General features: G+C 35.7%; 1 protein-coding gene across 5 annotated transcripts in view; it reads right to left on the reverse strand.

Annotated features, from left to right (window-relative positions):
* The window catches only part of LOC110096099 (E3 ubiquitin-protein ligase HOS1), a 97,780-nt gene that overhangs the window by 36,337 nt on the left and 37,121 nt on the right, over positions 1 to 24,322 (reverse strand). For 3 of the 5 annotated variants that reach the window (XR_002303057.2, XR_002303058.2, XR_003700903.1), the window contains exons 5-8: positions 16,433 to 16,852; positions 16,170 to 16,328; positions 3,121 to 4,418; positions 1,621 to 1,880 (exon numbers count right to left, since the gene is read on the reverse strand). Coding sequence is in view for 2 of the 5 variants with exons in the window: in XM_028695331.1 (XP_028551164.1) it covers positions 1,718 to 1,880; positions 3,121 to 4,418; positions 16,170 to 16,328; positions 16,433 to 16,852 (2,040 nt within the window). In the remaining 3 variants the exon portion in view is untranslated. Of the gene's footprint in view, positions 1 to 1,341; positions 1,881 to 3,120; positions 4,419 to 16,169; positions 16,329 to 16,432; positions 16,853 to 24,322 lie in introns of those variants that run through there. The other 2 variants (XM_028695331.1, XM_020821867.2) reach the window with 1 other exon arrangement.

A 24,322-nucleotide genomic window follows, 5' to 3' on the forward strand; every position in this document is an offset into this window, starting at 1 on the left:
TTACCTAGTCAGCCCTTACATTCAAATCTTTCCCCTCAAAAATTGCATTAAGCCCTTCATGGGACCCACAGGAGTTCCACCTCCCTCCCTGTTGTTTCTTCCACCGTGCATAGACCAGGACCTGTCCAGGCTGGACCGGTCCAGCCGGCCCCTCCTGGGCAGGTATGATAGTAAGCATAACATAATCCCACAACCATAGCCCCTTTCCCCTATCCGAGCCCCTCCAAACCACCGGCTTACCCTCTCCCTCTTCCATAAGTCGTCAGCCTTCAATGGTCCGCAAGCAGGAGGAGATATCTTTGCCCATGGATGGCGGATCCAGAGTTTGATTCCAGCTTAGTTACGATTAAGAAAGCTTTATCGACATCCCACGATCAACTTTCTTTTATTTCAATTTGGAGTTTGACGAATCCGTGGAAGAATACGTGAACAAAATTCTCTACTAACTATCCACTACCACCGATCAACGCCTCTCATCCATCCGTTGGGATATTGTCCACCGTCCACCGACTTCTTCTACTGCGACTACTTCTCCGGCGAGCTATACCATAAGCTTCACTTGTCTCTTAGAGGCATCACTAGGATTGCTGATATTCTACCTCCGCTAAGACACTACTTTCATGAGCGAGAGTGAGGGAACTCAAGGTGAAAATATCTATTTGTTAAGCCGTGGATTTTTGTTATTCATTGCCGTTAGTTTTACTTATTTATTTTGTTGTTATTTGCATGTATCCTTTTTAATCTCGTTTGTAGCCCCATGCTATTACATAGCTTCTAATTGAAAATTTCGGAATCTAACTTCGTGAAACATAAGGTTTACAATTGGCAAAGCTTTTCAAATTATTATTAATTTCCAAAGCAATTCTTGTTTTCATAAATGTCTCACATCAGAATAGGTCATGTGAGTAGCAAATTGAGTCGCGAAGTCACATGGAGTAATAGTTAATATTGTAATGGGTTGTGAGTACTTACCGATAGAGTTGGTTATTAGAGTGGGTTATGTTAGTGTTTTGTTAGAGTTTTATTTTGATAAATACCACCATAGAGTTATTTGGACATGCAAAAAAAATGAACAATCACCTTCTTAAAAATATTCTTCTTCCTCCTCTAACTCTAAAAAATCCCACATTTTTTTGGGAATTTTGGCAAGGTCAAATTTGTCATTTATCATTGAGATCCTACAAGGTCATATCATCTATGGATTTTATAAACTAATCAACCTATTATGAATAAAAGTTCAAGCAATTTCCATGTACAACATATACAGGTTGCAAGAATTACTTTATTATGCCACATAATGAAATATAAGATGCTTGTTAGAAACATGAAGGAGAAAGGAAGTTCTTTCAAAACTCTTCAATTGGGATATAAAAAATGCATCAAAATGTAACATTCTTCTCTTGTTCAAACGAAAAATGTCTCAACTTCAGCTGAATATATCTGAATCAGTTGTCTTGCTAGATAAGATTAGATAACATGCTTTCCAATGCCACCACCTCTAAGAAATTAATTACTTTCTCCAAACTTGTGGATTAATGGGTATTTCAAATAAAAAGAGACATCAACTCTCCCTAGGCTCAAAGTTTGCAAAATAGGATCATACCACTAAAGGAAAATTACCTTCAGATATAACAAACCTAAATCTGGTAGCGAGGGTACACGAGGATCACAATCCAAGATGCAAAATAATTCAGTGGTGCTTGTATTTCACAAAATATTATCTCCTGAAGCGCCTTGTTCTTCCTCTCAAGGGAAACGAAGACCCACCACCAGGATGTTTATAAATCTGGTTTGCTTCATCTTCGCTGGATTCATCAGATCTCCACTTTGAGCCCACTTTCATGATCAACTGTTCATTTGGAGAATCCCTTTTTTCAACGCTACAATGTGTAATAGGAAAATGTCAATGTAATAAATTTAAAAAATGAAACCCAAATGAGAATGGATAATTAGACAAATATAATTAGTTTGGATTGTTTCTTTAAATATTGATGTTGAATATGATTATCATTTTTCCTGAAGTTAATATTTTAAAAAATGAATCTCATTTGTAATTGGAAATATTAATGTAATAAATTTAACAAATGAAATCCAGATGAAAATTGATAACTAGACAAAAATAATTATTTAGGCTTTGTTCTAGGAAAATGTCATTGTAAGAAATTTAAAAAATGAAACCCAGATGAAAATGGATAACTAGACAAATATAATTATTTTAGCTTGTTTCTTTAAATTTTGATTTTGAATATGATATCATTTTCCTGAGACAGTATTTTAGACGAGAGCTTTCACTCTTACACATTGATTGGGACATTAGAATGAAAGAGAAAAATAAATAGAATTTAGATGTAAATGTTTGTTTTCGTTGATTGGAGTGTCGAGTAGAAAGAAAAAGAATATAAGGGAAAATCTCCCTCAAAAACCAAGATTTTGTTGTGCCAAATGGAAGAAAAAGTGGAGGGAGGAATCTCAACTGATAACTTTACATAATGCCTAAACTAACCTTACATCTATAAAACAATCAAATTTAATTCCATTCCACTTCCCAGGATTTCTTGAATCTGAAATGTTATTCCAGTGAAGTGTTCCATTGCAATATAACTGCGCCATTGTTACACTTTCAAAGTTGTTGAACATCGGAACATAGCATTCAAGTTATAAATGAATACCACTGCAATATATTGCAGTAGAAAAAAAAAATTTCACTTGTAAAGGAGCAAAGGAGATGAAGTTTGAAAAGACTGAAATAAAGATTGATTGCCTAGCTTTCTTAACATTTTTTTTTACTAACGTTAAATACAACAGAAATTTTTCCAAATTATAGCCATCCATTTGCAACTGCAGTCATCAATCCAGATGTAAAAGGGAAAGGATTCTCTACGCATTCTGCACGTGCTGCAAGTCTTAAGCTCCCAACCAAGAGCACATAATCTAATACCTTTTATTTCTCTACTCACGACTCTTTTTTTATTCTTACCTGAGAACCTTGTGTTTTAAAGAACCAACATTAAGTGTTTTAATAACAACATAATTATGGATTGTCAAGCATAAAGCTAAATTAAAATGCATTGATCCTACATTTCCTTAAAAGAAAAAAAAAAATTAAATAAAGTAGTTTACCTCCAAACTTGAGTTGATTCCGTAGGGTTGAACATGCTCCAGGGACCATCTACGTGGTTCTGCTTTCCTGATCTTCTCTGGGGCTCTTCATGAATTGCATTTATGAGAGAACTGTGGTCATTAGAAACATTAACAAGATCCGTGTAATCCTGAGAAGTTAATCTTGTTTCAAGCACAATGGAATTATCACTGCGTCTTACAGAATCATAAGACTTCATTGAATGGGGACCATTATTTCCATTAAAATACTGGCCAAACAAAGACACGTGGAATGGACTTGTATTCAGCTCATTCAAGGACTTAACCTGAGAACCATTTTGAGGACTACCAAAGGAAGTCAAATGCCTCTGTTGAATAGATGGCTCCCTTCTGGAAATGTCCATATAAGTATTGCTAACACTGCCAAATAACTTAATGGGTGCTTCTACTGAAGCCTTTTTTGAAGGAAAATTATTCAGATCAGTGTGAAGAACAAGAGATGGTGACTTCCTGCATGGAGTTGAAGCATTAGCAGGATCCAGTAGCAACTCAGAAGTAGACTCCACTTCCATTTGATCATCCTGGTTAAATGATGGGCCAGATTCAGTGGCATTTCCTGTCATTATGCGTTTACGTTGAACCTCAGGAAGCAGATCTAGACATTTGTCTACTAAAGAAGATCTCCAAAGGGATACTGATTTCATTTCTCTTTCAACATCCCCATCCATATTTTCTAAACAGTTCTGCTCCAAATTTAGGAGCTCACGATGTACTTGACAAGCTTCAATGTATCTACATCGCTGAAGATAGAACACCATAAGAAGGCTGCCACAGATAGATGGAGGACTTTGATAAGCTTGTTCTAGGAGACATTTGTGGATATACTTTTCTTCCGTAGAATCCCAAGGCAATTCAATCATCCTATCAATAAGGTTCCTCCGTATACAGAGCAAGCACATTTCAATCACCAGTATTTCCATATGGTGTATCCATGAGTCAGGCTTTAGAGCGTTGAAAGATAAAAGATCTCCATGTCTGGATATGAATTCCTTCAGGTTATGGGAGTACATTCTTTGATACATAAAGGCTTCTGTCAAGAGCCCACATTCAATTCTTACACGAAGAACAGTCACTGCTTCATCAAGTGACACAATCTTCCCACCATCATCCTCAGAACTATCATATCTGCTGAAGCCATCATGCCCCGTACATCTTAAAACAGTAAGCGCAACTTCAGGACGTCGCCGTTCTAATAAAACTTCTGCCACCTTAGGATGTATGTCTGGGCAAGCAATTTCTGGAAGAAGAGTGCAAGCTTCCTAAAATATTTGTAGTTTCTGGTATTAGCATTTGAAGCTTGAAAAAGCAAGCCTAAGTTTCTTATAAATGCATCTTATCCATTTCTGTCAACTGGCTTATTGCTGTACCAATATAACGTACTATGTAGTCATTTGGTGTCACTGAGACGGAAAACATTCATATATGGACATAAATCATAGCCAATCCATCCATACCTACAGCTTTAGTTGGTGCTACATTTCTTTATGAAATCATGTCATTAGTTTTGATACCTAATAACTAGATAGAAAGCACGGGCATTTGAAGAAAGCAATAAAATCAGTGCTAAAAGGATGTAGCTTCTTTTGAACTCTAAATGGCTGTTCCCGAATAGTTGGGGTAAGGCCGATAAAGCTAGTGATGATAATGATATTTGCCTTACCCTATAGGTAACATGACCCACCTTTGATTTTGGTTTAATGTTTGCAATTATATTTATCTAAAATCAAGGGCTTATTGCACTTTTTCCAATTACCAAAAAAGATCAAGGCTCCAAACATGCTTCCAGTGTGCCCACTTCAAGGAGAGAAGTTAGAAATTGGAAAGAACCAAATTGTGGATCTCGCAACATCACCTATAAGCAAGACAATCCAATAATGGGTCTTACGAACTCACCATACAAGCAGATAAATTAAAGTTGATTTGGTTTCAGTGCAACAAGCATATCGAGGAGATGATAAACCAAGACCATTTGATCAATTAGGACATAACATGATTGAATTTAGGTCCTTGGTCTATCTACCCAATCAACCGAGTCAACATTAAATGTATTTGAATTAGGAACATTGAGGCATTTTGGCAATTTAGGACTCGAAAAGTTATTTTGATAATTTTACCGCCCTATAAGGATATTACAAAAATTTAAGATATGCATGGGCCGGTCTATTGGATCCCTCGGCATAATGTTGGGATATTTCGAAGCTCCATGTACATTAGCACATCCCCTTTCTTTTGTTAGCATGCTCACCATTGCACTTGAAGATAGTTATTTGAGCCCTTATATGCCGTTATATATTTCATACTATCTCTCAATTATTCCAATAAATTGTGGGGAGGCTTGGTGGTATGCATTCTATTGGTTGTATTAGCAAGCTTTTCAATGTGCAAGTATGATTAATAAGGCATCAATACTGTATTAGTTCCATTATAGAATTTAAATCCCTTTTATACTTGAATTTCAATTTTGACTAAGACTTTGATCCCTTGGCTTTATAGCAAAGGTGCACAAAGTTTACATTAAGTTCATTGTGAAAACTTTAACAGATAGAAGCACCACATATAATTAAAAAATAAAACCTACACCATAAAATATTTGCCCTTGTTTTTTTAAGGATTTTATATATTAAAAGAGGCCACGAGGTGTGCTCCTACAGATGCCATAGTGGAGCATGATGCAACTTATATTGTAAGAGATGCTAAGAGACACCCCGACAACTGGCATAGTGGGTTGCAACACAACTTACACCATTAAGATTCAAGAAAAAATAATTGTTAGCAAATAAGCATCTTCACTTTCATTTGATAATTTTCTTGTGTTAAGAAGGCTACAAGTGCCTTAGCAGATGCCATAGTGGAGCATAACATGATAAATGCCATTCAAAAGGATCAGATGAGACTTACATTAAAAAAAAAGAGACTTACATTTTAAGGTTTAAACGAGATATTAATTATTTTGTAAACAGAGAAGACTGCCATTTATTTCTTTATTAATTTTCTTGTATCAAGAAGGCTATGAAGCATGCCTCGCAAAATGTCATAATGGAACAAGGCGCAACTTATTTCGTAGGAAAGGTTATGAGATACAAACTGGATTATGACATAGTAGGGTGCAACATGACTTGCACTCTGGAGAATCAAATGAAAAACATTGGGCTTTGAAGAGATTATAAATCTTTTAATAGATATTACTAACGTCATGCACGAGCGAACAAGAGGCTATATTGAGGTTATGGACTGAAGTTGGGCATTTGATCATTGGAGTTTGAGCGTAGAGTTGTTGAGCATTAGAGCAATGATCGAGAGGCAGCATGTATAAGGTTTCACATAAGTAGAAATGTGGGATTGTTGGATCAAGTGCTAGAGTGCTATAGGGGAGGGCTGCTAACAATTGCTGAAAAAGCGAGAGAGGACATGATGCGATCTTGCTAGGTAGGCTCGTTTAAGGATGCATGGTTGAAATTTATGCATGAACACCTAGTGCAGGAAGAAATGCGACAAAAGCGGAACATAAAGTTGTAAGGAACTGTAGGTGTTGGGTTCAACGAAGTGGGGGGCATACAGAAGCAGATGAGAGTGATTCAAGAAAAGAGAGACTATGAGAGGCATCGAAGGATTTTGAACAGGCAGTTTGCATAAAATAATACATAAAAGAAAAAGGAGGCAAAGGTACCATAGAATATGAGCATGGATGGAAGTAAGACAAATGTAAGAATTTAGCACGGGGCAAAGTTTCTCAATCAATGAAAAATATGATCATGTGAATTGCATTTCACATGGTGTTATGTGAGGGAAAAATGTAGGATCATGTGCTTTTGCATGTAATATTTATACTATGCAACCCTTACGATTGATTATACAGGTATGACTGAACTAAAGAAGATGGCTTATTAGGTTGGCTATTAGGTAGATCTGACAAACCAGGATATGAATCTCTTATTTGATTAATGTTAAATGTTGATAAAAAAAATTAGACAATTTCCCAAATAAACTATAAATAAATATTTTAAATTTGATAGACTAATTGGACTTTAAATAGGCTCCTTAGGCCATAAATCACTTCCACTTAATGATTAACCCTTAATTTGACTAATAGAAACCTGATTAAGCAAATTAACTGTATTTGGGACAACTTTCTTATCGCTTTGCTTTTCAAGCCGCAATCACAATTCTATTTGACTACTGCTTTTAATAAATTTTTGTGCTACGAATATGCTTTTTACATCAACTTTGAAAAAGTTACTTTCTCCACAACATCTTTACAACCACCTTTACAAAAAAATTGCAGCTGTCACAAACAAAACTTAAGTTTAATTGCCCAATTCCGGGTGAACAAATTAGCCTCAATGAATATAGTGCATTTGATGTAGGACTATATGCAATAGCAAATACAATCGATTGGAAAATTACACAAACAGGAATAGAACTTTGCAATTATATAACTTCTAACATTTCTTAGCAAACTTTTAAGCTGATAAATTGGTGATTAAGCTTCAGCAATCCATTACACAAGAAAATATTAGAATCGTAAAAAAATTATATCAAATTATAACATACAAATGTAGGGTTTTTAAAAAGAATCCCTAATTTAACAATTAGAATAGTCACAATAATAATTCGCTCACTTACACTCTTAATTTGGGTCGTGTGGATAAATCTTCATGATCAAATGATGTCAAGATTGAAGGAGGATTACGAGGTGTGAGGAAGGGAGAGAGTTTATGAAAAATAGGAGATACGAGACAACGAAGATGATTTGTGGTTGCTTCTGAAGGAAAGGAAGTAATGTGAAGTCTTCTCAGAAATTCGAACAGCAATCTAGCACCTCCTGAGAGTTTGGACAACGTTCTGATGTCTGGAGAAATTCTGGACAGCAATCTCGCAAGCCTTGGAAGCCTTGGACAGCAAGTGCGTGAAGTTCCAATCTTGGAGTAAGGAGGTTAGGGTTGGGGAATGAGGTGGTCGGCTATGAAAAACTATGGGTAGCACATAGCAACATCAATGGTGGAGGGATTTGAGGTGAGAGGTGGCCCAAGGAAGAATGAAATTATCTCCAAACTTGGGAGTGAATAATTATGGGGAAATTGGGGAAAACGAAAGAAGACATAAGAGAGAGGGAGGGGGGGCAGCTAGCTTGAATGGGGGATTTGATTTAGGGAATCTAGGAAATGATTTCCAATTATATGGGGAATTAATGGATTGATTGGGGAGATTTAATGGGCCTCATAATTAGATGACGTAGAGAGAGGAATGGGCAGCCAAGAAGGGAATTGAGGGGCCTACATGATTCAATGAAGATTTGAGGGGATTGAGGGGCTTAAATGAGTTGCTAATCTAAGTCAATTTAAATTAAGAAAGAGACTTAAATATAAATATCTCTCTATTTAAAGTTCAAAATCAAATGACCTTGATTGAAGGGACTTTCCTAATATAACTCATCTTATTTAAGGAAGAAATTTCAAATTTAAATAAATTCAAATTTGAATTAATTGGCCTTCCAAATTTACAATAAGATAATTTTGGAAAGTAGTGAATGCTAGAATGAATTTGGATCTAAGGGGGAGGGAGGGGGACGGTGGCTTGAAGGGGAGTATTTGGGGTCGGTGGTTAGGAGAGGAATGCTAGAATGAATTTGGATCCAAGGGGGAGGGAGGGGGATGGTGGCTTGAAGGGGAGGATTTGGGGTCGGCGGTTAGGAGAGGGGGAGGTGGTCTTGGGCCATCGATTAGGAGGAGAGGAGGGGGGTTTTGGGGCCGGCGACTAAGAGGTGGAGGGGTGATGTTAGGTCGGAGGGTAGGAGGAGGGAAGGGGGGTTTAGGGCCGGCGGCTAGGAGGGAAGAAGAACCACGAGCCTGGATGCTTCCTACAGCTGATGGGTATTGTTTTTCCCTCACCTAAGGACTTCAAACTCTCCAAGAATTCTCATAACTCTCTAAGAACACAAGTGCTGAAATTTTCAAAATATTAATCATCATCTTCTCAAAGGAGGGGAAAGAGCTATAAATAGCCAAAATGCAATAACATTTCTAAAGAAAAAAGTACCCCCTAGGGTTAAATAAGCTTACTCCCTCAAGTGAGGGTAAAAATGGAAAAGAGTAATCAAATACAAATAATACATCAAAAATAAAGTGGTTTAATCATGGCAGTCGATCTCTGGTTCCTTCTCTGATAAACTCTCTGCGGTTGGATGTCCTCATGGTTCTCTCGGGGTGGAAAGAGGCTCGACTCCGTTGAGTATGCATTTCTAGTGCTCTCATAAATCTCAAGTGCATCTAGGTCAATCTGCTGGAGCTCCTCACGCTCTAGCCAAGTATCCTCTCTTTCTGGTTTACCTTTCCACCTTACCAAGTACCTTCTTCGTTTTCTTTAGAAAAAAAAAGTAACTTCTTCGTCCACCATCTCTCGTGGAAATGATGTCATCGTTTAAAATCATGTTGATTTTCTCCGCAATGGGTGATTTCTGAATAACTGAAAGTGGATGAAGGCTTGGGTTCTCACAAAGTGGGATCGTACAAGGCTCAGTATATAGTGGATTGGGTGGATTAAACCTAGACTCTCATAGGATACAAAATCATTGATGTTAAAAGAGGGATTAATATTGAAATCTGCAGGCAGATCCACCACATAAGCATTGTCATTAATTTTCTTGATTATTTTAAATGGTTCCACACTTTTAGCATGTAATTTCTTAACAGCTCCTTTTGGAAACCGTTCCGTATGAATCTGAACCATCACCAAATCACCAATCTCGAATGTCTTAAATCTTCTTTTAAGGTCAACGTGAAGTTTATAATTTGCATTTATCTATTCAATACGTCATGTAATTTCCTTATACAATTCATACAAATGCGATGCAAATAAAAATACAGACTCAGAAATTCTATACTTAGGACACATGGGTATGAGATCTAAAGGTTTCCTCAGTTTGTACCCATACAGAATTTCGGCATGACTTAAAATAGTGGTGCGATTTACCGCATTATTATAAGCAAATTCAGTTTTGGGGAATTTGGAATCCCAGTCTTTAGCGTACTCACCCACTAAGGACCTCAATAAGTTACCTAGACTCATATTGACATCCTCTCATTGACCATCCTTTTGAGGTTGAAAGGCAATGGAGAATTATAATTTGGTGTCCATTTTCATCCAAAGAGTCTTGCAAAAGTAACTTGTGAATTTGACATCCCTATCAGATACGATGGTCATGGGTAAATCATGTAACCTAACGACCTCATTAAAGTATAGTTTGACAAAAAGGGGGGGCATCCAATGTTTTAGAACAGGGTAGAAAATGTGTCATCTTGGACAAGCAGTCAACTACAACACATATGACATCATTCCAATGAAAAGGTTTGCGCAAGCAAAGAATGAAGTCCATGCTGATATCTTTCCATAGACAACTGCGAACTGGTAAAGGGGTGTAGAGACATGTGTTCTGCTTTCGTTGTTTGGCCAGTTGACAAGTGTGGCATCTACTGACCATCATACCCACATCTTTCTTTAGGCTAGGCCAAAAGAAGTGGTACTCTACAGCTTCAATAGTTTTATCACGATCGAAGTGTCCGGCGAGGCCTCCGGCAATAAGTTCCCAAATGAAGAATTCCCTAAGGGAAGTACTTGGAATGCAAAGCTTCTAAGCTTTGAATAGGTATACATCTTCAAGCAGAAAATAATCCACTAGGCGCGTGCTGCCTATGGACAAAAGGGAGTAGATCTCCTTAAAGTCGGGGCATTCCAAGTAGCCCTCTTTGACCCGCTAAATCAAAATGACTTCTGCCCTCATTTCAATGGTAGTCACCATACGATGAATGAAAGCATTGGGAGCCTTATTCTCAACTCCCGCTTTATGCCTAAGGGTGTAAGTGTACTTATGTAAGAACTCTACCCATCGGCCATGGCATGCATTCAACTGGAGAGTTGATATAATGAAGAGCCTCGTGAGCTAAAAAAAAAAAAGACAAACTCCTATGAGAGAAGATAGTATCGCCAGTATCGTAGGGATTGAATCACTATGTAGAACTCTTTGTCATACATGAAATAGCGCTGTCGAATGCCATTTAACATTTCACTGAAGTAGGCAGCAGGGTGACCTTCCTGGGACAGCACTCCAATTCCAACCCCTGAAGCATCGAAGGTAACTTCGAAGACCTTGGAGAAGTAAGGAAGTCTCATCTTTGGGGCTTCTACCATTCTTTTATTTATCTCCTCAAAAGCTCTGGTGGCAGCCGGGGTCTAGTGAAAGTCCCCTTTCTTTAGGCAATCAATGATATGAGAGACAATCGTGCTGAAGTTTTTACTGAATCTCTTATAGAAGATGACTAAGCCATGGAAGCTGCGGATTTCCTGGATGTTCTTAGGAACGGACCAATTAAGTATGGCCCTCACTTTCTCGGGATCTGCAGAGACCCCTTGGGTTGACAAAATAAAGCCCAAAAAAATTACACAGTCAACAAGGAAGGTGCATTCTTAGGATTGGCATAAAACTGCTTATTCCTTAAGACCCCACAAACCTGCCTCAAGTGATCTAACTGCTGGCTCACGGGCATGTTATAGATAAAAATGTCATTGAAGTAGACAACGACAAACCTACCCACAAAAGGACAGCACTTGGGTCATAATTCTCATAAACGTGCTCGAAGCATTACTCAACCCGAAAGGCATAACCATTCACTCATACATACCATCCTTGGACTTAAAGGCAATCTTCCACTCATCACCAGGTCAGATACGGATCTAGTGGTACCCATTCTTAAGGTCAATCTTGGAGAAAAGGGTGGCTCCTATCTTCATGTCAAGCATATCGTCTAACCTTTGCATGGGAAAATGATATTTAATAGTAATTTTGTTAATGGAATGACTATTAACATACATTTTCCAAGTATCATCCTTCTTTGGTGTAAGAAGGGCGGGTACAGCAGAGGGGCTGAAGCTTTCTTTTATGTATCCCCGTTGCAATAATTTATCCACATGTTTCTTAAGTTCAGCATGTTCCGTAAGGTTAATGCGATATTGTGGCAGGTTGGGAAGAGAGACTGCAGGGACAAGGTCAATAGCATGCTGAATGTCTCTTAGTGGAGATAGTTGATCAGGGGATCATCAGGGAAGACATCAGCAAAGTCACTCAGTATGGACTGGACCTCTTGAGGAATATGCTCATCAGAGTCAGAAGAAGTCTCTCGGCCAACAAAGGCGTACAGAGGTGCGCCTTGTGCTATTTCAGAATCCATGACATTGGCTGTCACAAGGTTCAGCCCTTGGGCTTAACTGGATTGGGTTTGGGGTCATCTCTAACACTGGGCTGCGTAGGCGATAACTTGATCTTATTGTCCGTATATTCAAACACACAGATGTTCGAACACCCATAGATGTAGACATCATTATCAAAGAGCCATGGACGCCCTATAATAATTTATCCCACATCCATTATCAGAACATCACACCACACAATCTCCTTATAGTCAGCAAAGGAGATGGGTATAAGGCTTCGCTCCTTCACCTCTAAGACAGCGGAGTTGACCTAAGCTACCTTGTAGGGATTAGAGTGAGGAACGGTAGACAAACTAAATCTAGATACTATGTTGTAGGAGACAGTATTGATGCAACTGCCACTATCCACAATGACTTTACAGTCCTTATCATTTATTTTGGCGTAGGTGTGAATGATCGAGGTCCTACGCCAGTCATTATGGTAACAGAGTGTGACAGTATACATCTCACCACACAAATGGGAGAGGTGTTGGCCTTTTATAAACAGTGGACGACAACAGTGTCATCGTCCTCAAAGAATTCACCTTCAGCATCGAACTGGTGAATTTGTTCAGCCTCGGGCTCAAACTCATCCTCAGTGACTTCTTCAATAATAGTGACTTTGTAAGGACTAGAACACTGGGAAGAGATGTACCCATACCCTTGACACCATAAGAAATTGGTCCTTGGTTGGGAACGAGGTGTGTGAGGTTGGAGACTTTCCCATAAAGTCAAGAAGGGGCGGATGACCAGAGGGTGGTCTGCTAAAGCTCTCTGGAGTCGGCCGTGTAACAGAGTAGTATGGGGCCAATCCACAGGAGGGTCTGTAGGAAGGTTTAGCATCTTGGTGTTGACTAGGGTGCTGGGAACGGGTTTCCTCAAGGTTTATTAATAGACTGTAAGCACTCTCTAGTGTAGTGACACTCTGGGCTAATAGTTCGTTGCGTAGATCATCACCCAACCCGGTACGAAATATAAACAGAATTTGAGCGGCGGTAGTCACGGGTATAGGCATTTTTAAAAATAAAATAATTTGGCAAGAAAACACATTTTTTCACATTTTAGTTGTTTTTAAAAATAAATTAAAATTTTTAAAAGATCTTAAATATAGAGCGTAAGTTAAAATATCCAATAAAAATAGGAAGCATTGTCTAAGTTCTTAAATTTCTACTCTTAATGATTTTCTTTCAGTTTTATTTAACAAAAAATTAATATTTAACCCTACAAAAGGGAAACAAGCATAAGAATTGAAATGAACTACCTTGATCAATAGCATAACAAGCTGGGAAAAAATGAAAAATCTCAAAGAAGACCCTGGGCATATGTAACCATTTTAGTTTCAGAGTACCACAATACTCCAATTAAATCCCTTGACTATGCAAAACATATCCCAAATAATCTCTTTGAGCTAAATAGGAATAAATTTTATGTAGTCAAGAGACTTAATTGGGATCAATTTCCTATCCCAATTTCTAGTAATTTCAATATGAGGGTAAGTTACCATACCCCTCTAATTCCCACTAAAAACAGGAAATATTATCGAAGTTCTTAAATTTCTACACTGAATGATTTTCTTACAATTTCAATAGAGTGTAAGTTAACATATCTCTTTAATTCCCATTAAAATAAAAAATATAATCCAAGTTCTCAAATTTTTATCTTAATGATTTTCTTACAATTTTGCTCCTACAATATTAACGTTTAAACCCTACAAAAGGGAATGTAAAGGAACTACATTGTTCAACAGCATAACAAGTAGCACAAAAAAAGAAAACCCCAAAAGCCACCTGGGCATTCATATGTAGCCATTTTAGTAACAGAGTATCATATTTATCGAATTAAATCCCTACAATATGCAAAATTTATCCCAAATGACCCCACATGACTAACAACAACAACATCAAGCCTTTATCCCAAAACATGGGATCGGCTACAGGAATCATTTTTATCCATTATGTCCTATTAATGGTCTTTCTTTATTAGAAATGATCTTTCTTTATTAGATTTAAATGAGAATTTGACTTTTAACAGGACAATGGATAAAAAGGATTCATGTAGCCGACCCTACGTAGTGGGATGAAGGCTTCATGTTGTTGTTCTTGTGTCCTTTTAATGGTCAATTTCTCATTTAAATCTAAAAAAGGAAGGTTACTTTCAATATTTTCTAACCAAGTATTTTTAGGTCTGCCTCTACATTTCTTAACATAAGTCAAATCTAATATATCTACTCTCCTACCCCGGATCGGAAGGTCGTTGTTTTATGTGACCAAAGCATCTAAGGTGACTCTCTCTAATATTATCTTCCACTGGAACTACTCCAACCTTTTCACGTATATGCTCGCTTCGTATCCGGACTCTAACAGTAAAGCCACTTATCCATCTGAGCATCCTCATCTCTGCAACACTTAACTAAATATTATGCTTCTCTTTTAATGGCCAAAATTTTGAGCTATAAAGCATTGTAGGTCTCACCACCATCTTACAGAATTTTTCATTAAGTTTGAGGGAGAATCTTCTATTACACAACAAGCCTGATACATTCCTTCACTTTAACCATCCAACTTGAATTCTACTAATAATATCTCAATCTATTTTACCATCACCCTGAACAATATACCCAAGATATTTAAATGTATACTCTTATTAATGACTGATTGCCCAAAGTCACAATCCCCCACTAGATCTCTTACTACTAAAATTACACTCCATCTCTTCAATTTTAGATCTACTCAAATGAAAATCTTTAGACTCTAAGGTTGACCTTAATAATTTAAGTTTACCTTCAACTCCCTCTTTACTCTTATCAACAAGAAGAATATCATCAACAAAAAGCATACACAAGGGTACAAACTCTTGCAAAGGTCTAGTAAAAACATCCATGACTAAAGCAAAAATATATCGGCTTAAGGCTGATCCTTCATGTAAAATCCAACTAAAATAGGAAAATACTTGGTAAAACCACCTCGTATTTGAACAAGTAACAGCTCTTATATACATATCCTTAATGACTTTAATATAAGCATTATTAATTTCTTTTTTTTTTTCTAGAACTCTAAATAGCACTTCTCTTTGAGCTTTATCATATGCTTTCTCTAAATCAATAAATAATATGCATGTCCTCCTTATTCTCTCTATACTTCTCCATCAAGCCTCTTAATAAATGTATAGCTTTCATAGTAGATCTACTTAGCATGAATCCAAATTGATTTTGAGAACATTAGGATCATGTATTAAATATTCAAGATACTTAATTATGATCAATTTCGGATCCCAATTTCCGTCGATTTCAATATAAAGGATCATTTGGAATCAGTAGTTTATAGTCAAAAGACTAAATATTGAAGAAATATAATTCTCTAATACTAAGTTGGCCGCATATAAATAGCTAAGGGACTATTTTTTGGCTTTTTCTAATACAGAAAATGTACTCAATAGAAGTTAGTGAATATGTAAAAATTATATATATATATATATAAATGATTAAAAAATATATTTCTTTCAATCAAAAGAAATTTTTCCATCTACATCAGGAAGATTTGTCAGACATTTCTTCTGAATGCTCTATAAGCAAATTCAAAATCATGGCACTTCAAATAAAATATTTCTTGAGCATGGTAGCTCAACTCCCTTCCAAGTTCCGCCTCTACTTTGCCATATATATCATCCATGCCTACATCGTTCATCTAAATTTGCAAAACAATACTAAATTCTAGATTTTAAATACTAGTGGATTAATAAACAAACAAATGAACATGACATGAAAAGATTACCTGCAAGGCCTGATCCGTGTGATCATCGAGAAGATAAAACATCAAAGATTCCAGTAGTTGAAGTCTGCCTATACCAAATGACGAGGCAAAATCATCAACTACATACCTCCATTCTGCATCTGGTAAAGTCCAATGCCGGTCAAATAAATAATATAAGAACTACAAGAATGTCAAGGATAATAAATAATAAAAAATAAAAATAAAAAAATTAATTTTTTAATAATAGAGTATAACAATAAGAAAGTTCAAACTCTCAAGGATACTATAGCTCTTTTTGCAATCACCATATCAGAAGCTCCGTGTAAAAATATAGCATCCACAGCAGCTCGTGCTTGTTTAAAAGGGTAACACGCTGATGCATGATTCCTGTAAGACTCATTAATTTTAGATGAAAACATTACGGGAGAATTTGTGTCCTGCAAGCAAAACACATCTATTTCATCATGCTTATCTCCGAAGCATTCTTCTATTTCAAGATTGGACAATGCCTGCTCAATAAATAATGCAGGCTCAGATCGATCACCATAATATGCCAAATAACTTGAACTATCAGGCCAGGATTGCTTAATAGCTGCTGACTTCCTTTCCTGAGCATGTGATGCCCATGATTGATAGTCAGGATAGCACGACTGCACATTCTCAAGGAAATCATGCTGAATGCACCAAATCATGATCTCCAAATGCTGGTACAGTAGGAAAAGGCCTACTTTAGTAACACAATATGATTCAATATATTCCTCTGGACTTAGAAAATTATATAATTGAAGCCATGAAAGGAAATAGTAGAAAATTTAAAATGCAATACTAGAGATAAAACATCTGTAAAAAAAGAAAAAACAAACCATCAAGTTTGATCTATGTTTAAATTTTAACAAAGAAATAACTGAGTGTGAAGGACTGACATTTCAAAATGAAATACTACTTTTTTTCTCCCACACTCTTCCTCTCTGGCATTTGCATCCTGCACCTATTGCCTCTAAATCTCCCACTTCGTTCTCTAAATCTCGCACAACTCACTTCAAGCATGCTTCTCTCAAGATCATCTCCCACTATGCCACTTGCATTCGAGCACCAGTACATGATCACAAGCCATTGTGTAACCTGCTGCCTACACCCGATCCATGTTCGCCCATTTTCTTCTCCTCCTACCACTCGTACCCACAAGCACTCAATTACAATGAAGGAAGTCACAACTGGGAGTTTGTATGGTAAGGCACAAATGAACAAACAACTAGTAAAGGAGAAAAGAGTTTGAAAGATTTGTAAATTTGTTGTAAATCCCACTTGAACCCAGATGCCATGTAGCCACCACGTTCTCCACCGGCATATGCATCGGCTATCTTTCTCTCCATCTACCTCCTCGGACCTCTTCTCCTTTTACTATTCAAACTCTCTCTCTCTCTCTCTCTCTCTCTCTCTCTCTCTCTCTACTCTTCTCTTTAATTCTCTCCACCGCCCTTTCTATCCCTAGCTCTTTCTCTCTTTTCACTTTTTCTCTTTATCACTCTCTTGTTTTTTTCTCTACAAAAAGAAGAAATAAGAGGAAAAAAAGAAAAGGAAAGAAAAAAAGAAATAAAGAGAAATATATTTTAAATATACCTTGTCAATTTGCATCTTCCAATTGTTGTCGCCATTAAAGTTATAAAACCACAAACTCTCAAAACTCTTAAGTCACATATGCGACGCATTTTGGTGTTAAAAACAAAACCTGTGTGTGTTTTCCCAGCCCCACAGTGGAAACTTGTTGACAATGTTTGTGATGCAACAAGCAAGTCTTTTGCATTCTTTTATTTGCATGACGTGAAATACAGAATTTAAGTACTCATGTGCGTTGTTCCAATGTTGCAAGAAAATATTACATATTTCAAACAGGTACACGAAGACTAATGATGCGACAAGGTAGAAGACCTCCCGAGCATGATGTCATGTGACACTGAGAATGCACGCCTTTCTTGACGTGATAGTCAATCCTAGACTCCTCATAGATGCCCCCTACATGGGGAGACACCAGGAGACTATTAAACTTTTTAATGAAGTGACTTGCAAAGAATAAAACTAAAATAACTTTTTAGACTTAATAACACGACCAAAAATGAAAATACAATTTTCTTACAAAAATAAAATATTAAGCACCTAAAATGAAACACACATCTACTGAAATGAATTAAAATGACCATAATTGTTCCAAATACTAAACTGAAATAGAACTTATGAAGGACTAATGATGAATTTTGAAATTTCATCATTGAGTAAAAGGACACATAATGAACTTGGGAGCTCGCTTGCAAGCACGAAACCTCTTTATTATTATTAAGAACTCTCATGAACACTCAAGATCCTCCAAAACACATTTTATGTGTTGAACTTAGAATGAAAATGAACCATAATGAGCCCTCATTTATAGATACAAGCGCAACTCCATGTGGAGCCCACGCAAGTAGAATACAAGTTATATACAGATAAGTCACGTCACTTTGAAAACACGTAAAGGATTTCAATTTCAACTTGTGACACTTGCAAATGGATCTGTAACACATACAAGCAAACAAAATACGAGCATTAATAAATTCAAAATACAAAGTCACGTGCACAATGCAAAGGTAACGCATTCACATGAACAACTACTACGTCAAACCCATATACATCTCAAATAATTATGTTCACGAGAATGGCATTCAAATAAAATAGAATGGTACAACCTGTTGCATATCACCAATTGCACAAGTACCCTACAAGACATGTATATTAAGGAACTCATACGCACCTCTTTTTTTTTCTTTTTTAAATAAAAGAAAAACAATTCATATGCACATCATGAATAAATAGTTCGTCACATGAACAAACAGTGTATGTTGTGAAAGAAAGGTTTTCAAATGATACAAAGTAGTACACTATTGCGCGTCACAGGACATGTGACTATTTTGATAGTGTGTATGACTCATCAAATCGTAAAAAATAATTATCTAAATATTCTCCAAATGTATAGTGCAAATGTACTAAGAGGTGCAACACATAAAAATAAGCAAATATATTCATGAGCGTGCAACCACACTATAGAATTATCAAAGTGCATGACATAAGTGTATCAAGTGCATTAGTGAGTGAACCATGAATTATGCAAATATCAGCATGTGCATAATAAATATGATAATATCCAAACTTGGAAATCAAAATAGTAAGCGGGTTGAAAAAGAATCCAATTTTCTCTCACTCCAAAGGGCGTGCAATCACTATGTAAAGCTTGTAATCAGTTTTAAATTAGCAAATTCCCTTTTCGAAATAAAACTCATCCACTTGTGCTTAGATGAACATGATAAATGCTCATATTTAATGACTATGAATACTGCATGGACTAAAAATAAGTTAAATACAAATTTACTCCAGTCCAAAAATCATGATATTATTCTTAAAAAAATTGCAATCATTTTCAAAATTTTCAAACCCTCTCACTCAAAAAATTAGATTCACCAACATAAATATATGATGCTCTCAAGCAGGCCACTCTACTCGTGGAACAAAGTCATAAGTTATACATTTCAAATCCAATTCTCCTTGTAATTACTAGAGTTGAGGAGACTTGAACCTCATGAGAGATGTCTAAATAGTAAGTTTCAAATAATTTACCATAAATCCTATTTTCACGAATGACCATACAACTATAAAATCCATTAACACATTTTATTCTACATTCACATTAGACTTTCAATGACTTCGAAGAAAATTCATTATAAAACATAAAATCTAAGATTTACTATTCATATAATAGTTCACAGAGTTAATCCTCGAATCTAATTCTTTGTTTGCAATAAGAAAAACTTGACAAGGTTCAAATAATAAAATAAAATCATTCAAATACTTCAATGATGACTATGTTGACATATTTTCAACTGAAGGGGAATATTTTTTGATATTCCCTAAAATTCTTAAGCAAATCAATTTGGGTTCAAATTCAAGGAGAAATACAAAAATGCAAAAAATAAAATAAAAAACTCACATGATACAACATATTGAAGTGAAATCTACCACCTCAAAACCAAAAGTAATAATTCATCTACCACATACAACCATTTGTTGAGGTTGATAAATTTAAAAATAACATTAGCATGCAAAGAGTCCATATCTTGTCAAGCATATCAATATGTTCATTCTCAAATGATCTTTCACCAATAAAGATGTGGCACATACCCTCTAACTGATAGTTTTGTTGACAAATGACATCACTGTTATGATCAAGGCCTTCCAGCTAGCTAACTTCGCTATAAAATAACGTCATTAAATTATAGTTACATGCAAAAGCACACAAGTTCCCCAATGGCTTCAAATTCTAGAGATGTGAATTATAAATCCACTTGATAGGGTACAAAAATCTTTGTTTGCTAAGATCTACTTAAATTATCACCTTAGACAAACAAAAACCTCTTATCTATAATGTTCTTTTGAACGACACAACCCATTTTAATCTATAAGTATACTTCATATTGGGTAAATTATTTCCTCTGATTAAGTAAACCACAGTCCATGATAACCTAGGATGATGAAATCATAAAATTTTGATCAGGTTTTTCATCATTTCCCTTACAATCCACTTTAACATAAAGATGATAAATTTTCACTCTCAAAAATTAAAATTCACTATTATTATATGCTAAGCACTTAACATTAATCTAAATACCAACCTTATCCGAAAATTCCTCTCATCATTGGGATGGGTAACTAAGCACAAGGACTTATATTATGAGAAACCTGAAATCAGATCTTTAACTTCTTACAAAATAAGAGAGAAATTTTTTTATAGTACTTTATCTGCAATATAATCTGCCTTATAAAAATTTGATGCAAAAATATCACAAAATTTTCTCAATAGAGCCCAAGGCACAAATTTTTGAAGCCACAATAATGAATCAAAAGAAAAAACACCTCTTGTTTCAAGGTCTTTTAGGACTACAATAAATTTCCTTCAGCTTTTATCTATAACCACATTTAAAGATAATGAAGATTTAGTAATATCAATGATGTACAGAACTGTTGCAACAGATTATTTGCTTTTAAGCATCTTAGACAACTAGTTTCGGTTCTAAAATTGATAAAGTCTAACAGGATAACTTCAATTGATCAAACTTCAATCCTCCCCCTTTTTAGATAAAATTTACTAACACTGAGTTCATTTTAGATATTGAAAAACTCAATTCATCCGCATCACTACCCTAAACTATAATTCTTTAGGATTGTACATGAATATACTTAACAAACAACATCATAGATAATACCAAGTTTAGTGTGCCATAAGTAAATAAGTCTTCTCAGAAGTATTTGATTGGAGATTTTTTCTATTAGTCTTGATATAAAACACTCCCTTGAAGTTGTGTTTCGCAGATAATATATGATATTGAATTTTTTTTGTATCCTATTTAGAGCATGACATTCGCAAGCCTTCCGAACTATACCCTTGGAGATTGCTTCAATCTATATAAATGCCTACTTTTTGATCGCATACCTTTTAATCAAATATTTGGGTTAAATCCTTATGGGATCTCCATATACACTTCCTCCTCTAGATCACCATATAGGAAGACATCTTCAAATCGAATTATTCTATCTTTCAATCCTTGTTATCCATTAATGATTAAAAATCAAACAGTAATCATTTTAGCAACTCTAGCAAAAGTTTCGAGATAATAAATCCCATAATATTTGGCCCATAGTTTGGCTTTATGTTTTTCTAGAAAGCCATTGTTTGGTTTTATGCCTTTCTAGTTAGCCATGAAATTTGTATTTTTCAGTAAATGCCAATCTATAAACCACAGGCTTCTTTCTTTCTGGTAATGTTATAAATTCTCACTTTTTTTAAAGGCTTTCATTTCTTGCCTCATGGAATTATTCTAATTCACATATTTAAAGTTTCAGAGATTGTTATAAAGATAGAAAAAGTGAGTCTAGTAAGAAATTATTGGTGGCGAGGGAAAAAAATTTTGTATGACTTGAACAATTGTAAGAGTTGTTTAATGGAAATTTTTATACATTAGTTTGTAGGTTCAATGGTAGCATCAACACATTCAGGAACGCCAGGTGTTGCACGTCATTGCTATCAAGTCCATGCAACTATTATTGGATGTAGAACATTTGGTGAGTACTCCAAAACTATATTATGTACTTGACACTGATAATAATGACATGCAACATTCATGCAGTGATTAATCAAAAAGCATCCACAAACATTCTAGTATTTATAGCGAACTATAGCCACCAATTAGCACAAAATCAGAGCACAGTATTAGTCTTCAAGCCAACTTTTAGAATTTAAGATTTATGAAGTAACTAGAAATCTGCCATTAAAGTCTTGAAAGAACCATTTGATAGACAAGCATATCATTCAAATGCAAATCCAGATATAATAGCTACAAACAAGCAAATTTATAGTGTGGTTCTATTATTGGCTAGGATATTGTGGTTGTTCGTTCTATATAGAGTTGTTTCTAGGGATGATGGTTAGGGAAAGGCAAGTTTGGAGAAAAAATCATATATGATTTGATATTTATTCCTCGGCATATGCAGCAACAAAATGGTGATCTTCATTAAAGTGATATCAGCAAACACATACATGTTTCTCATGGGAATGGTAGCATTTGTACCACTTTGCATGAGAGAATAGCCAATAAAGACATTTAGTTTCCCTTTGTTCAAATTTTCTTCAATTTTGAAGATATGTATAAACAAAGGCAACATTTCTGGGAATAGAATTTTTTGTGGTGTTGAAGGAAAAAAATTGGTTAAGACTTGTGTAGGACTCTTGCACCAAAGGACCCCATTACAGGTAACCAATTTATGATGCAAGTAACTTCTTATATATATATATATGATTCAAGTAACTATTAAACCAACTTCCCCTCGAATATTAGTTTTGAATAATCTTTTAAAAAAGGAGAGCCATTGTTTTAACAAGGTCATAATTATTTCATCCAACCATCACATTTTGTTCATATTGTTTGAAAGATTCCGTATTATACGATTATTAATAAATGTTACCTAATTTTGTCCATAGATAAAGAAATCAAATCAAGATAACATTTTTATTAAATATCATACTTTACGATATAAATCATTAAATCTTAGTTAATAGAACCTTCACCAGATGTACCCTGGTTCGTTTTGGGTGATCCCTGATTTGATATAACTGGTTGTAGTTTATGACTAAATATTATGTAGGACAGTTTGAAATAGGAATTGAATAATCATACAACATATTATTGTTTTGTACAATCATAAGCATTAAATGAAAATTAGAGTTTTATTTAAATAGCCCATTTAAATTATATCACACAAGAGCTAAAATGGTTATGTTGAGTAGTCAGGATGTTTTACCTGTGTAAGAGAGATTTGAAGAGGGAGAACTGTCTCTTCACTTGTGAGAGAATCCAAATCACTTAGGGAGAGAGAGAATGTGAGGTTGAGGGATTATTTTCCTTAAGGGAATCAAGGGATGTGAGGGAGTCCTGCGATTGTCCCAATCGATATGTAGGAAAGATTTCATATTTTCCCCTTCCCTATGCGGCTGCCCCTTTGGTTTCTGTGGGATGCTTTGAATTCCCTGCTTATTAAATGCTATTTTAATGCTTCGGTTCCCCTCCCCCCCCCCATTGGCTGACGTATGGTGTTTCGGTTTCCCCCTAAAAGCTGTTCTTTTTGCTTCGGCTTTTCCTCCTACGGATGTCCCTTTGAGTTCCGGTGTGCTGCAATTTTTATGTGTTTCTACTGGCTAATTTTAAGGTGCATTAAATGCATGTATTAGTTGTCTTTTTTACCTTTTCTTCCCCTATATAAAGGTTGTTTTGTGGCTGTTTTAGAAGAGTTTTAGAGATGAAAATTTTTGGAGCATGGAACCTGTTGGTTTGGAATAGCTTGCGAGCTATTGTCTTCCACCTCCATCTCCTCTTATAATTCGTCTCGTTCTCCAATCTCTTTCTTCTCTCCACAGTATCCCTTCCAATTGTACCATTCTTTTCTGAACTTCATTAATAGTAAGTTGGTTAGTACTGTATTTTTGTGTCTGAAATAGTTTTGTGTATGTCTAAGCTATATTGCAAGGAAGTTTTATTTTTTGGCAATCTTGTAGTTTTTTGAGTTTGCAACCTTAACATTTTTTTTTTAATTTCTTA

The sequence above is a fragment of the Dendrobium catenatum genome, unplaced genomic scaffold (genome assembly GCF_001605985.2).
Source record: "Dendrobium catenatum unplaced genomic scaffold, ASM160598v2 fragScaff_scaffold_621, whole genome shotgun sequence".
Classification (NCBI taxonomy): domain Eukaryota; kingdom Viridiplantae; phylum Streptophyta; class Magnoliopsida; order Asparagales; family Orchidaceae; genus Dendrobium; species Dendrobium catenatum.